The sequence below is a fragment of the Bombina bombina genome, chromosome 3 (assembly GCF_027579735.1).
Source record: "Bombina bombina isolate aBomBom1 chromosome 3, aBomBom1.pri, whole genome shotgun sequence".
NCBI classification, from domain to species: domain Eukaryota; kingdom Metazoa; phylum Chordata; class Amphibia; order Anura; family Bombinatoridae; genus Bombina; species Bombina bombina.
In genome coordinates, this window is record NC_069501.1 from 170,122,670 (window position 1) to 170,140,315 (window position 17,646).

At 34.0% G+C, this 17,646-nt stretch overlaps 1 protein-coding gene across 1 annotated transcript in view; it reads left to right on the forward strand.

The window, feature by feature from the left end:
- Positions 1-17,646, forward strand: part of CADM2 (cell adhesion molecule 2) — a 798,115-nt gene that overhangs the window by 374,721 nt on the left and 405,748 nt on the right. Inside the window, exon 5 of the mRNA XM_053705198.1 lies at positions 17,278-17,448. Coding sequence (XP_053561173.1) covers positions 17,278-17,448 — 171 coding nt within the window. The remainder of the gene's footprint in view (positions 1-17,277; positions 17,449-17,646) is intronic.

Sequence of the window (17,646 nt, forward strand, 5' to 3'; positions counted from 1 at the left end):
ACAAGCAGTTCTTGTGAACTGCTTGTGCAATGCCGCCCCCTGCAGATTCGCGGCCAATCAGCCGCTAGCAGGGGATGTCAATCAGCCCGATTGTATAGGATCGGGCGGATTGATGTCCGCAGCCTCAGAGGAGGCGAACCAGTTATGGAGCAGCGGTCTTTAGAACCCTGCTTCATAACTGCTGTTTCCAGCTCGCGCGGAAACAGGGGCATCAAGCTTCATTCGGAGCTGGATAATTTCACCCCTTAGCCTCTTCTTAAAGAGGCAGATAAGTAATTTTCTATTTACAAAAATATTTTTCTTTTATAGCAACTCTTTATTTCAGTGAGTATGGATTTCCTAGTATTTGATATGATTCTCCTTCACAAAAGCAATATTAATTGATTCATCATTACATAATAATTACCATGAATGATGATGAGGTCATATGTGGTTACATGCATACTAGTATTAGCAGTTAGATGCTGAGGTACTAAGTTTGAAAGGCAACCCTAATGCATATGAAAGTTATCAATCTCAAAATAGTAACTTTATGTTTCTCAGTAAGATCACATTTATTCTATTTGACATATGTGGCTGCATTTTAAAGTGGCATATGGCAAAGTAACACAATTTACAACAGATTTTTCTCAATTTCAGTGATACTGAATCATTTTAAAAAGTTAACCATTTTCAATTACATAAGTAAAAAATGACTATGGAACAACACTATATAAACATGCTAAATATATATTTTTTACCGTTAAAGGACTTTATTTTGAAAATAGTAGAAACTTAAGTAGAACATAAAGGGACATGATGCCCAAATGTTTGAAGTATTTAAAAGTGAAGCAGCAGAGCTGTAAAAAACTGACTAGAAAATATCACCTAAACACCTCTATGTAAAAAAAAAAAAAAGATATCTTGCCTCAAAATTTCCTCAGTAGCCACACACATTGTGAAGGGACTTTAAGCAGCCAATCAGGTTGCTAGTCCCAGTACTTGCAAGGGAGTGCGCATCTGGCATGTGCAGACACAGTTATGTAATTTCCCTCAGTTTAAGAATCTCATGTGTAAAGCAAAGCATGACCTCAGTACTACTGGTGCTGATTGGCTATTTTTTTTTTTTTTTTTTTTTATTAAACTTGCATCTGTACATTAGTTGAAGGATAACTGTTCACAGAGTACTTACTCTTGTGAGCTGAAGAAATTTTAAGATAAAATATCTTCATGTTTTAAATAGAGATATTCAGGTGATATTTTGCAGTTATGCATCACTTTCAAGTGATTTAGTTAATAGGTATTATGTCCCCATAAGGCCCACTTCCTAATTTGCTGTTAAGCAGATCTCCAGCTGCTTTATTGGTGGAGACTGTTAACAACTACTAGGCGTACTATTGCTATTTTCAACATCATATTAATTAAATGGTATTTTGCAATGATTATGACAGCTAATATAACATAAATAGAATGTAGGTATATCACTTAACACAAATCCATGTATTTATCATTTTATTTTATTTTAATTTGCATCATAATGCTCTGTTCCTTAATATATAGCTATCATGACACTGACCAACCTAACAAATAAACATGTGGCTTATCAGCACTCAGGCATCACAAATAATTTGTACATGTTATGAACGAAGATGTTTGCTTTTATTTTGATTGGGCCTTTTGTCTTAAAAACTCATTTAGCTTTTCTCAATCTTTATGGTCTATGTTTTCTACTCTTACCCAAAGGCACAAGTACTTCTTGAAGGTCTATTAGCAACTGATGAACTCTCTACACCTTTTCCGGTATCCATTTTGAAAATAACAATAAATTAGAACATAGACCAGCTAAGTAATTGCATTCAAATGCTGTGTAAACCATCTCCATATAATATAATAATGTATACATACTTGTGTTACTATATTAAAATAGATTTTATTGATGCTAACACTTAAATTATTGATATGGTCTTGCTTCTTATTGAAGTTTGTATATTATTTTTTAATGCATTTTTACAGTACTGGTGGTTAAAGTGAATGTGCTATGTTTGAAATATATTTTTAAATGTAAGCATAAGCCTTATAAAAACTATGATGATAAATACCTTTATAATAACATGAATATGTTGACACATGTGAAACTGTGTGGACATTTAATATGTCATATTACAGTGTTTTCATGTGCTATTTAGAAATAATAATAATGACTGAGTTTATTGAATAACAACGTGTTATCATACTTTTTAAATGTATGTATTTCATTCTATAAAATTATTTTAAGCTAATTTTAAACTTGTTTTTAAAGTAAAGACTAGAAGTAAAGTGCTTTACAACCCTTTAAAGGGACAGGAAACCCCAACATTTTCTTTCATAATAGGGATAGAACATATCATTTTAACCCCTTTTTGTCCACAGCATTTTTCAATTTTCTTACCATTAAGGACCAGTGCTATTTTTTACGTTTCTGCGGTGTTTGTGTTTAGTTGAAATTTCCCTCTTACTCATTTACATTACCCACACATATTATATACTGTTTTTCTCGCCATGAAATGGAATTTCTTAAGATACCATTATTTTCAGCATATCTTATCATTTACTATAAAAAGAATGATAAAATATGATTAAAAAAAATGAAAAAACACACTTTTTCTAACTTTGACCCTTAAAATCTGTTACATATCTACAACCACCAAAAAACACTCATGCTAAATAGTTTCTAAATTTTGTCCTGAGTTTAGAAATACTCAATGTTTACATGTTCTTTGCTTTTTTTTTTTTACAAGTTATAGGGCAATAATTACAAGTAGCACTTTGCTATTTCCAAAGCATTTTTTTTCAAAATTAGCGCTAGTTACATTGGAACATTGATATCTTTCAGGAATCCCTGAATAACCCTTCACATGTATATATATTTTTTTAGTAGACACCACAAAGTATTGATCCAGGCTCATTTTTGTTATATTTCATGCCACCATGTCAACGCCAAATGCGATCATATAAAAAAAATTAACTTTTTCACAAACTTTAGGTTTCTCACTGAAATTATTTACAAACAACTTGTGAAATTATGGCACAAATGGTTGTAAATGCTTCTCTAGGATCCCCTTTGTTCATAAATAGCAGACATTTATGGCTTTGGCATTACTTTTTGGTAATACGAAGGCCGCTAAATGCCGCTGCGCACCACACTTGTATTATGCCCAGCAGTGAAGGGGTTAATTAGGTAGCTTGTAGGGTTAATTTTAGCTTTAGTGTAGTGTAGTAGACAACCCAAAGTATTGATCTAGGCCCATTTTGGTATATTTCATGCCACCATTTCACCGCCAAATGCGATCAAATAAAAAAAAATTGTTCACTTTTTCACAAACTTTAGGTTTCTCACTGAAATTATTTACAAACAGCTTGTGCAATTATGGCACAAATGGTTGTAAATGCTTCTCTGAGATCCCCTTTATTCACAAATAGCAGACATATATGACTTTGGCATTGCTTTTTGGTAATTAGAAGGACGCTAAATGCTGCTGCGCACCACACTTGTATTATGCCCAGAAGTGAAGGGGTTAATTAGGTAGCTTTTAGGGAGCTTGTAGGGTTAATTTTAGCTTTAGTGTAGAGATCAGCATCCCACCTGACACGTCCCACTTCCTGATCCCTCTCTGACCCCCCTCAAACAGCTCTTCCATCCCCCACCCCTCAATAGTCACCCCCATCTTAAGTACTGGCAGAAAGTATGCCAGTACTAAAATAAAAGGGTATTTTTTTAAAATTATTTTATACTTTCTGCTGTATGGGATCACCCCTTATCACCTAACCTCCCTGAGCCCCCCCAACAGCTCTCTATCCCGCCCCCTCTACCTATTTGCTGCCATCGTATGTACTGACAGCTGTCTGCCAGTACCCTGTTTGCACTAAATCATGTTTTTTTTTTTAAAACAAATAACACTTTTTAACTTGCTGTAAACACAGGAACTGCCCCCCCCACATTAACAAACCGCCCCCCCTCAGATCCCTTTTCAGTCACGAATCCCCCTCTCCTCCTTCACCCTCCTCCCTCCTTCCCACTAAGTGCCGGTATCAGGTAGCGTGGAGTAGCGGTCCCACCCGCTCCCAACACCCTTCACGCCTCCTTTAGGCCGGCTTCCTCTCTGCATCGGTAGGTGCCTAAAGGGTATTGTACGATGCCTCAATATCGAGGCATTGCTGCAATACCCTGAGAGCAGCTGGAAGCTATCACAATCGCTTCCAGGTCTCAGTTTCACTGAGGATATGCTATGTACGTCCTTGGTCCTTAACTGATGTTTTTTTGAGGACGTACATAGCACGTCCTTGGCTTTTAAGGGGTTAAACATCTTTCCAATTTACTTCTATTATCAAATTTTCTTCAATATCTTCTTATCATTTGCTGAAGGGGCAGCTTTGCACTACTGACAGCTAGCAGAACATATCTAGTTAGCCAATCACAAGAGACAAATGTGTGCAGGCCAATCAGCTGCTATTTCCCACCAGTGTAGAATATGTGTGTATTATTTCTAAACAAGGGATACCAAGAGAATGAGGCACATTTGTAACAGCAGTAAATTTTTAAAATGTCTTAAAATTACATGATCTATCTGAATCATGTAAGTTTGTTTTTTACTTTCCTATCCCTTTAATAGAAGTAAATGGGAAAGTTGTTTAGAAATGTCTGCTCCATCTGAATTATGAAAGAAAAAAATGGGTTTCATGTCTTTTTAATGTTAACATTGTAAAACTCCCATTGACTTCTCTGGCTATAACATGGCTAGTGCAAAATGCTATTCCAGAACAAAGACAACTTGGATAGTTTAGGAGCGCTAAAAAAGCCAAAGGGGTGTCTGGAGATCAATATATAAATATAGATTTGCACAATATAAACGGTAATACACTTATAGTTAAATTAGAATAATTTAATAAGAATAAGCAGATTATAAACAATAATATAATTTAGTAGACAATTCGGTTAAAACAAATTGTGGGAGACGTCTCCTTTAAAACAATAACAACTCTATAGAGATTTCATATAAAAATACCAAATGACTAAGTTCTCATTAAAATAGAACGAAAGATTTATAAAACAAGTTAAATTGACTACGTACAGCTAAGCGCTAGTTCCACCTTATATATTCAGATTATAGAAGAACACAGTCTGTTTAAATTTCTCTCAGATATGTGTCAAATCAATAAAATGTTCCTTAGCACTGAGGCTAGTTTAACACAATAGGTAAAATGTATCTTATCACAGAGGCTAATTTTTGACACAATAGACAGATGCAGTCTTATGTTATAAAGTGTCTTTTGTCTGCAGATTATAAGATGCCCTTAATTATTTCGATTTGCAAATGCTGTATAGGACATAGGCTTACCGGATCTTCTGACACATTTAGTGTCCAATGTAAAGTTTTTCTCTTTTTTTGCCTTACCGGAGTTGGACAGGTATAGTAATAGGCTTGTTTAGTACCCTGCTTCACTGTTCAAACTTGTACAATACAAGGATTCGCCGGGTGTTAGAGATGAAGGGCACACTCATGCGTGCATGTGATTATGATATCAACACTTGTTTTCAGTAACAGGTGTCTGGGCTCTTGTTTGTAGAAAGTATGCTCCAGTATATGGTTTCTAGACTTATACGTTATATAAGTAGATTAACGGAGTTTCAGAATCTTGTGCACGCTTCAGCGTGTTTGCAGGTTCCTGGGATTAGGTAAAACAAACGGCCGTTTGTTAACGATCTGCTCCCTTGGACTCGTATGCATCTGTGATTAAGCAGGGGGTAGCAGAACGGGTAATCCAGTCCCTTAGAATATGTGGTTCCTTGTTAAAACGTCAACTACAAACAAGAGCCCAGACACCTGCTGCCGAAAACAAGTGGCTGTTAATATCATATTCACATGCATGCATGAGTGTGCCCTTCATCTCTAACACCCGGCGAATCCTTGTATTGTACAAGTTTGAACAGTGAAGCAGGGTATTAAAGAAGCATATTACTATACCTGTCCAACTCCGTTAAGGCATAAAAAGAGAAAAACTTTACATTGGACACTAAATGTGTCAGAAGATCCGGTAAGCCTATGTCCTATACAGCATTTGCAAATCGAAATAATTAAGGGCATCTCATAATCTGCAGACAAAAGACACTTTATAACATAAGACTGCATCTGTCTATTGTATCAAAAATTAGCCTCTGTGCTAAGGAACATTTTATTGATTTGACACATATCTGAGAGAAATTTAAACAGACTGTGTTCTTCTATAATCTGAATATATAAGGTGGAACTAGCGCTTAGCTGTACGTAGTCAATTTAACTTGTTATATAAATCTTTTGTTCTATTTTAATGAGAACTTAGTCATTTGGTATTTTTATATGAAATCTCTATAGAGTTATTATTGTTTTAAAGGAGACGTCTCCCACAATTTGTTTTAACCAAATTGTCTACTAAATTATATTATTGTTTATAATCTGCTTATTCTTATTAAATTATTCTAATTTAACTATAAGTGTATTACCGTTTATATTGTGCAAATCTATATTTATATATTGATCTCCAGACACCCCTTTGGCTTTTTTAGCGCTCCTAAACTATCCAAGTTGTCTTTGTTCTGTGTATATTTGGTTAACTTTAGGGAAGGTAACCTGTAAGGGAGCTTAGGGGTATTATACTGGGCGCTGGAACTTATTACTTCTTTATTGCAAAATGCTATTCCAGCAATCTTCTAAACTGAGAAAGTTATAATCTACTTAGCCACCCATTTTAACATTTATTGGCTTGCTGAAAAACTAAAACATGTAAACATTGGAAACTACTTACATTTGTACATTTTAATTTTATACGGGAGAAACATATTTGACTTATCTTTGAATTTCTATAAGAAAATCTTGTGAAAAGCTTGTTTCTTATTTTTGTGTGTTTAACTAGATAAAAGGCAACTCTTTCAATGGATTGGAATGGTTTAGAAAATCAATTTAATTAAAAATATTTCCCATTAGAAATATCAAAGGAATTTCAATAGAGTAAATAAAGGGGGGGGGGAGCAAAGACAGAGAACAATGTTTCAAAGACACAAAGCCTAATAATCTAAAGCTCTCCTCTTTGTTGACATTATCTTAGATGTCTCATCAGTACTGCGAGGTTCCTCAAATAATTTTGAAAGGCAAATTTTAGATTAAAGGGACATGAAATGCAACCCAACTATCTTCCATGACTCTGAAAGAATATGCAATTATAAACAACTTTCCAATTTACTTCTATTATCTAATTTACTTTGTTTTCTAGATACCCTTAATTGAAAAGCATATCTAAATAGACTCAGTGGCTGCTGATTGGTGGCTGCACATAGATGCCTTGTGTAATTGGCTCACCCATGTGCATTGCTATTTCTTCTACAAAGGATAGCTAAAGAATGATGCAAATTAGATAACAGAAGTAAATTGGAATGAAGTTTAAAATTGTATTTTCTAGTTGATTTGAGTTGTATGTCCCTTTAAGAGCTGTTTATTTAGTTATGCAGGTTTAAGAATGTGAAGGAGAGACACATACATTGAAAAAAGACAACAAAGATTTGACATGATTTTTACATGAGAGGCATTCAAATCTGGGCCCAAGACAGATGTTGGTCATAGGAGACTCTTTTATAAGGAATACAGATAGGGTAACTTGGCCTCTAGATCCCTTAAGTAGAACAGTTTGATGTCTTCCAGGATCTAATTTTAAACATTTTGTGTATTGTATTGATACATTATTAGAGGGATCTGTGTCTGATTCTGCAGTCATGGTGCACTAATGACAGAGTTATAAGGAGATGGATTGTCCTAAAATAAGACTTTAGAGAGTCAAGGAGAGGCAAGGACCTCCAAGGTAGAGTTTTCTGAGATATTAACAGTGTCATATGCTAAACCAATAATGTAGAAGGGGCTAAGAGCAGTTAATTCCTGGTCTTAAAAATGTGGTATAAAAATAAAGGGTTTGACTTTTTTACTTTTTAGAGGACTGGGATGACTTTTATTTGGGTACAATTTTAACAGTAAGGATGATTTGCACCTAAATGACATGGGTGCAGGTGTGCTGGGGGAGAGGATAGTAGCATGTTTAGAGATTTTTTTTAAAACTAGGGAGTGGGGGATTCAGTCCATATACAATAAATTTGTCTGTGAAAATGACACATCTGAATTATCTCAAATCATGGATGATGGAAGGGTAGACTTAGCAAATATTACAGATTTTGGAAGAAAGGGCAGTAAGCAACAGAAAGCACAATACAATTAAATGTATGATAGCGAGTGCAAGAAGCATGACAGGTTAAATGGGGGAGCTGAAGTTCTTGGTAGCAGAGGAGGAATATAATAACATCAGCATAACAAATCTGGTTGGGTGATTCCCATTAATGGGCAGTTAACTTAGATGGCTATAATGTATTTAGCAGGGATAATCAAAGGGGACGAAGAATTTGCATGTATATTAAACCTGACCTTAAACCTACATTAAGAAAAGATATTTATGAATATACAGGCCATATTGTAAATATAATGTGGGTTGGAATAAAGGGTAGGGAATAAATTAAACAAATATTTATTATTAGGAACATACTACAAGCCCCTAAATATTAGGGGCAAGGAGGTAACTCAACTGCTAATGCAAATAGAAAATTCTGCTAATAATACCAGTGTTGTAATTATGGGATTTTTAACTTCCTCAAAATAAATTGAGGCTATCAAACTAGCAATACATATAAGTGAGATCAATTTTTAAATTTGCTGAAATATAACTTTATGTCATAATTAGTAAAAGAGTTAACTAGAAATAAAGCTAGGTTAGATTTAGTACTATCAAACAATACATAAATAGTATTAAACATACTGTGGAAGGTAACAGTGATCATTACATGGTCACATTTGACATTTTCCAGCAGTGTTTCAAAGGTTCATCCAAGACTTTTAATTTAAAAAAAGAAAAATACAATCAGTGAAACAACAACAATTGGGAAATGCATTCTCAAATAAAAACACAGAGGATACATGGAGGCCCATTTATCAAGCTCCGTATGGAGCTTGAAGGGCTGTGTTTCTGGCGACTCTTCAGGCTTGCCAGAAACAGCAGTCATGAAGCAGCGGTCACAAAGGCCGCTGCTCAATAACGTGTCCGCCTGCTCTGAGCAGGCGGAAAGAGATTGCCGCAATTCAACCCAATGAAGTACGATCGGGTTGATTGACAACCCCCTGTGATTGGCCGCGAGTCTGCAGGGGGTGGCGTTGCACCAGCAGCTCTTGTGAGCTGCTGGTTCAATGCTGAATATGGAAAGCGTATTGCTCTGCGCATTCAGCGATGTCTGTCGGACCTGATCCGCACTGTCGGATCAGGTCTGACAGACTTTTGATAAATTGGCCTCATGGAGACTATTTAAAACTTTGTTAAATTAAATATAAACTTCAACACATTCAACATGGTTTGAAAATAAATATATTCATCTCAGGGCCAAATTACAAGTGGAGCGATATTGCGCTCCTGTAAACGGGAAAATTCACTCGTTTACAAACTCGCAATAAATAACCAGCCATTACAAGTGGCTGGTTAATGCTACCGCAAGCACTTATAACATTAACCAGAGATCAGGTCTCTGGTTAATTTTATAAATGTGCCCCAATTGCCCCCAATTTTAAGAATGCATATCATTAATACAAATATGACCATCTATATTTTTTTTTATAAGTTTTTAGGGGTTAAAGTGAGTGTATAAGGGGTGTTAGAAAAAAAATACAGCATTGAAAAGTGCCTTAACATAGCAGTCTACATGGACTGTATTATTCCTGTAAAAAAAAAAAAAAAATATATATATATATATATATATATATATATATATATATATATATATATATATATATATATATACATACAGTGGGTATTGAAAATAATCACCCCCTTGAAAATGTTGTTGCTTTGCAGCAGGACACAGTTTTTGTTTTTCCAGTTGTATTTACTCAGTGCAACTTATAAAATCCAAGTGAAAGATATAACACCAACACGTCAGACAAAAATAAAGACAATTCAAAAACAGAATCACTGAGTTGGAAAAAGGATCACCCCCTTGTGTCAGTATTTTGTTGAACCACCTTTTGCTTTAATTACAGCCTCTAGTCTGTTGGGATATGTCTCTACTAACTTTGCACATCTAGACTGTGCAATATTTGCCTACTCTTCTTTGCATTACTGCTCCAGTTCTGTTACATTTGATGGTGACCGTTTGTGGACTGCAGTTTTCAAGTCATGCAACAGATATTGCATGAGGTTTAGGTCTAGGCTCTGACTAAGCCATGCAAGGACATTTACCTTTTTCTCCTTCAACCATTGTGTGGTCACTTTTGCTTTGGGTCATTTTCATGTTGGAAGGTAAACCTTCTTTACATTGACAACTTCCTGGCAGAGGGCAGCAGATTTTCCTGAAGAATTTGATGGTATTTTGCCCTATCCATTATTCCTTCTATCCTGAAAAGAGCTCCAGTGCCTACTGCAGAGAACCCCCCCACACACGCACTCATAACAGGATATTACTACCTCAATGCTTCACTGCAAGTATGGTGTTATTTGGATGGTGAGCTGTATTGGATTTCCTCCAGACATATCATTTGGTGTTGCAGCCAAATAATTCAATTTTAGTCTCATCTGACCATAACATATTTTTCAATATGGCCTCAGAATCTCCTAGGTGTGTTATGGCAAAGTTCATTCATGACTGCATGTGGCCTGTCTTGAGGAGTGGCTTTTTTTCTTGCAACCCTCCCATACAAGCCGCATTTGTGGAGAATTTGTGATACTGTTGTCACATACACACAATGACCACTCTTTGACATACATTCCTGCAACTGCTTCAGAGTTGATGTGGGCCTCTTAGTAGCCTCTCTGACCAGTTTCCTCCTGGCTCTTTCATCCAGTTTGGAGCGACGTTCTGATAAAGTGGGACGCTTCTACTTGCCACCTTTACAACAGGGACTACTTATCTTCACTGAGGGAGAGGTATCTGTCTGGACAGCAGTGTCTCAATATACTGTGGAATCTAATAGTGTTTCAGATTCTGCTAAAACATACCTCACATGTTTGAGGTTGTCTAGTGTGAGTTTGAATTTTGTGTGCTACAATAAAACTTGTATAAAGTGTTTTTAACTACTACACTTAGAAGAGTCAGCACTTTTCTTTTCTGTTTTTTGTCTACTTATTATTTAAATGAGACTAAACTTAGAAAAACAGTGGGGGAAATGTATTTATACATACTTGAATGAGTGTGGAATGCAAGGCAGTATCTACAAAAGCTAATGAAGATATTAGCATGTATTAAAAGAGGCATCAATGCAAGGGAAGAAAGCATAATTTTGTCACTATATGGATCTCTGGTAAGACCTCACTTTGATTATGGAATGTAGTTCTAAGGATTAATTTTAAAAGAGTTCAGAAAAGGGACAGAAAATTAATAAGGGAGGATTTAATTATGAGAAGTTAGCCAAACAAGGTCTGTTTTCTCTAGAAAAACAAGCTTTTGAGTGGTGATATGATTACTTTATACATATATATTCAAGACCCATATACAAAGTTGGAGGAAGCTCTATTTATTCCAAGGCAATTGTTTGTGACAAGAAGTCAACATTTAGTGCTAGAGGAAAGGAAATGTAATCTCCAGCAGTGTAAACACTTTTTCACAGTAAGAGCAATCAAATCGTGGAACTTATTGCCCAAGGAGAAAGTGAATGACAATACCTTAGACACATTTAAAATGGTTTAGATACATTTCTGGCTAGAAACAGAATTCAGAGGTACGATTGCTTGTGTTAAATGGCTCAGCTTTTTCATTGTAGTAATGAAAGTAAAATCTTATTTTTAAATCATATAGAATCTCTATAGGTTGAACACGAAGGACTTTTATCTTCTTTCAACTTTATCTACTATGTTACTGTGTTACTACCTTATTTTTTTTACATATTTATTTAAAAAAATACCTATCATTAAGAAGATTACTCCAGGGCTAAACAATACTGAGTATTAGTTTATGAGATAAACATTCAAATTAATACCTACATCCTTCAGGGTAGATACAAAAAAATATCTCTCAATATTTTCTTATAATAAATATGTGCAATTAAGTAGTAGAAATGCAGGGATACAGACTTATTAGAAGTTGTAAATGTTACACTTTAGAATAGATTTAAACACAATAACGTAATTATTTGTACCCTTTCACTTTAAATTGAATAAATAAATAAGGCAATTAAATATAAATAAATGACCCACTCAAACTGTATGTAAAAAGATATTTTAAAAATATTAGGTTTTCATGTCTCAAGTGTTTTAATACCTGAAAAAAATTGTTCAAGCCTAAATAGAATATAAGCATTTCTTGCTTTTAGTGTTTAATCAATATATACAACTATATATAAATAATACAATTCCTGGATGATATCTTTTAAAACTAAATAATCAATGATAAAATAAAATTCCTGTACCTCCTAAAAAAATCTATAAGGTTTTTATATAGTGCGTTATTGCTTTACATCATCACAAATTAAGAAACAGTAATGCATATTTAACATATCTCATTTTTAACATAGTTAAACACTTGAACATTTGTTAGCAACTAAATATGAAGTGCCTAGTGTAATGCCCAACAGATCCAAGTATATCACAGCAATTAAGTAAACTGGTCCGGCAACATAGATTAGCATAAGCTAGCTCTCAAAATGTATCAGAATTAATTAACAATAAGGTTATTTCATTTTTATCTCTTTTATAATTATTTATGTAACACAAGTAGTATTGTTTCTGTAGCAACAAAATATAGATGGCAAGACAGCATAACTTTTGAACAAATGTATTTAGGCGACAAAGACCTTTATATGTACATAAACTCTTACTCATTGACAAATCCTCATGTTCTTCTAATTTCTGATCCTTTCTTTAATACTTATTTACAGTACTTGATTATTTGGGTTAAGAACATTTCATGTCATTCATTTTCACACCAATTTCATAGCTAATTAGTTTATGAATGATGTATAATATCATTATAACTCATATTGACTACTATAGTCCACTACTGTGTACTTGGGTGAGGTTGATAAAAATTTGTCAGAAAAAAGTCGAACTAAACATTTCAATTATTTGAGATTTAAAAATATATTTAACTAACTCGAACTGTATTTAAAATGACCAACTTTAAACAAGTTTTTAGTAAACTGATAATAATTTTGTTAAAACGTATTTGAAACCACTTTGTATACCTTAGTAGTCGTCATACAAGTGAAACATGATATGTGAAGTGGTATAGCTTGCATTAAATAAAACATTTTTGGGAATATGATCATTTTTACTGTGTTAACTTTCCCCATCAATAATAGCAAGTTTAAACCATCTTAATATCACTAATATAATTTACTTATCATTAAAATTAAATTTATACCATAGATCTGATGAAAGAGATTTTTTTATGCCTAGATATTTAGAGTAGGGTTTAGCTTCCCAAAAAGGGTGAGAGACCCTAAAATGTTTACTGCATAACCAAAGTTTTCAGATTTGAGCTAATTTATGATCATTTAATTTGTAAAGTGCCACCAAATTCCATAGAACTAGGTACAAAAGTAGCATGATATTTGGTAATATATATATATATCATCCCAATTCGATACGATTGTGATGATTGACGGCAATGCTTGTGAAATGTTAAATGCCGACAGTGTATGCTCTTGGCATTTAGCAAGGTCGAGCGAACATGATTTGCTACAGTGAATCAAGTCTCTTTGCCTCTTAGTAAATCTACTCCTAAGCATAAAATCAATGCAGGAACAGGAGAGTCCTGCTCTAAAGAGTTTACAGTCAGCAGATTGAGGGTGCAGAGGCATAAGGCTTGGGGTTGTTTGTCATTGTGGATTGTAGTTTCATTATTTTAATTAGCACGGTTATTCTTAAAAACAAAAGTCCTTATAAATACACTTGTATTTTTTCTTTAATATTCCTCATACCTGAGGCGTGTTATATTTAACTTCTTAAGTCCCAAATAAATGCAAGAAATTAAATGAATAACCTGAAGCTTAAATGGCTGACTTTAGCTATAAATACAGTTAGATTTGACAAGCTGTTCTCATGTTAGATACAGCTTTGTGTTTTGTGGATAAATGAGTTAGCAAATTTGTTGTTTTTTTCTTACATAGTCAACTTGGACCCAGTTGTGTTATGACAATCAGCTGTAAATTATACTTCTATGACTGCGTTAACTTGAGAACATTGGATAAAAATCTCTAGCATAAGTCAGTTTACAGTACATAAAATTGTAAACCATTGTGAATAGACTTTCTATATGTCAAGGGTAACATAGAGATGGGACAATAAAAAAAATAGATAGTATATACAGTATACTTATACAAAATAATTTAACTGGTGTCTGCACTTACAACACAGTATTTTAGCTTCTGATTTCTGTTGGGTCTACAGAAATATAATAATTTATTATGTTTTGTTAATATTGATTAATTCCACTAATGTGGAACAATAACACACTAGAAATATATGGTTTACTAAAAACACAAAATTGTCTGGGTCGCTCACAGAATAAAAAACTTAAATTGATGAGTTAATATACATAGCACGCAAACCTAAGCACAAGGGAATGAAAAGCTCATTGGTGCATGTGGTTAAACTGTCTCTATAATTTAAAATAAAACATTGCCATATGCATAACCTGCTTTTGCTTATATGAATCTACCAAAATCATTTTTATACAGTATAAAAAATGTACCATAAAACAAAACTAACCTTATCCTTATTCATTTTACAGTAGCTAATGTCTAAAAAGCTAACACCCTATTTGATTAAAAAAAATATTTATAAAAAATCAGGGAAAAACTTTTGATAATTTACCTTAGCTCATAAGTATATTTGTGAATTATCTGACTAGTGTCATATTTCATGGTCCTTACAAATAAATCTGCACAATTATTTTCTACAACCAAATGCATCACTCATTAGCATGTTTAAATACATTTGACAAACGTATCATATTATGTATATATTCAAATTTAAATTTAGCGTTTCTGTTGAATGTATTTTATTAATCTTTTATGCGTCATTTCTTGAGAAATGTGGAAAGTATCTTATATTTAGCCTGGCATTTTGAGTCTAAGATGCTGAATAATTTAAATAAGTACAGTCTATGGGCTCCATTTTTCAAGCTGCTACAGCTGCGACCACTGCTACTTAACCTCTCCACCAGCTAAAGTGTGGTGGATTTCAATTATCCTGATTAGATTCAATTTACAGCCCCAGCTTGCGTGCGATTGGCTTCACATGAGCAGAGGGCGGCATTGCACAAGTGGTGGCTTAGCAGATGAGGTTTCATGATAGTGAACCTCATCTTCCTGCAAAATGATAAATGGATCCCAGTGAGCTTCATTTATAAAACTGTAATTGGAGCATCTGAAAAAATTATGGTGCTAAGCACCACCTCATAGATAGCATATTTAAATCATCCTAGAATGATTAATTTGGGATGATATGTAAGTCAGGTCTCATAAAATTGGTTGAGGAGAAGCAGGGGGAGAAGTTGCAGAAGAATTTAATTGTACAATAGATAAATATGGGGGTGCTTGCTGCATCACTAGCCCCAAATGCAGGTTCTTTTAAAGGGGCAGGAAACCAGGGTCGGCTCCAGAACAAATGAAATGAGGGGGGGCATTTTCTTTTCACGAGGGGGCACACATTTACAAAGCGTGTATGAGAGTCAAAATAAGAGCAGACCTTCACAATCTGCAGGAAAATGTAGCTTCTGGCTGGCTTACCCCCCACTATTAACATTTGGACAATATGTGCCAAATCACTAGGCAAAAGAATAAAGTCTAAATTCTATGCAGTGCACTAAAATAAAGCCATTAAACGTGAGACCCCCAGTGCTCCTTAAAAACAATTCACCCCTTAATCACCATGATCCAAAACCCTTAAACTCATTCTCAAATCTCAATCATGTCCCCTAAACAGCCATGCACCCCAAACCCCCTAATGCAATTAACCCCTTTGTTTGAAATAGCAGTGAGGATACTAGGTTTTCAGGTACTGGTAATTTTGTAGATTAGATTTAGCTATACCTGTTTCGCAATAACTAACGAATATCAGGCTACTTAATACAACCTATGTACTGTGAACCTATAAGAATATGATTGTATCATATATACTGTATATAAGTCTGTAAATGGCTACCTCTTCTATCGACACCTCAAAAGTGCACTGTGATCTTAGGCCCGGCCTAAGATCACAGTGCACTTTTGAGGTGTCGATAGAAGCTGGTAGCAATTTATAGACATATTTATATGATGCAATCAGCAGCTCCCACTAGTGTAGAATATGTGCATATTCTTTTACAACAAGGGATAACAAGAAAACAAAGCAGATTTGAAAATATAATAGACATTAAAAGTGTCTTACAATTACATGCTCTATCTGAATCCTTAATTTTGACTTTCCTGTTCCTGTAAGTTAATAAATGCGGGCCCATTTTCTCTTGCTTACATCTTTTATTGTCTTATGCCTTTCAACTGCATTTCTGCCACATATATACAATTCACAAAGCATTGTACACAATATTTTAAGTTGTAATTCTCACAGAATTTTTGTACCTTTCAAATTCAGCACCTTGGGCCATTTCAACGTTGAGGTTCTTGTGTATGCTTAACTAATTCCCATTTTAATAACCACAGATTTTCAAATAAAATCTTAAAAGAAATAGTTTTATTGTAATTTAAACCCATGCTACTTGTACAGAAATTAAATAAGATAATCTGAATGTTAATTTAAGATTGCATCAAGTGTTTAGAGGTTAAAATATGCTAATTATAAAATTACTGTGCATGTAGTAAAATCAAATACAGCAACATCTGTACAATTAATGTTTTTTAATATCACAAGAAATGTTCATTTATTTTTGTTTGCATATTCCTAATCATGCTAAATAATAATAAAACATTTAGTCCCATAAGGAGAGACGAATAACTCTTGTATGTATCATTTTCACCATGACAGCAAATTACAGCACTGCATTACAAGGGCATTACAATTTTTAATTACATAATAGCAAATTTTATATTATCTTCTTCCCACACCCCTTTGATCCCTTTGATTTTGAGTTATTAAGTTGGTCCTTAGAAAGTAGAATTGGAAAATAATGCATACAAGATTAGATGTTTTAGTATGTAAAAATAGAACTTAAATATTTCAACTATTAAAATAAATATTTGCTCTAACTTTATTAATTTTACTATTATGCAGGTGTTAAAAATAAGCAAGAAAGTGATGATAATGGGAAGACATTTACCATCACTAGTGTCCTGGGCTTCCAAGGGGATCGAAAGGATGATGGTGCTATTGTAAGTTGTAGGGTAGATCACGAATCCTTCAACTCCACACCACAGATAGCAGAGCAGACTTTGGAAATACATTGTAAGTACAAAATATAATAAATTAATCAATTTGCTATTGTGAATAATTTGAGTGTATACAATACTTGCTGTGTTGATTATGATGAGCATTTAAGTATTAAATGGAAACTGTTATAACCTAAATCTTTAGTGTAATAAAGATATTAATATTTGTGCAGTACTAGAAATGGATAAATATCTGCAAATTTGTGATTTTAAC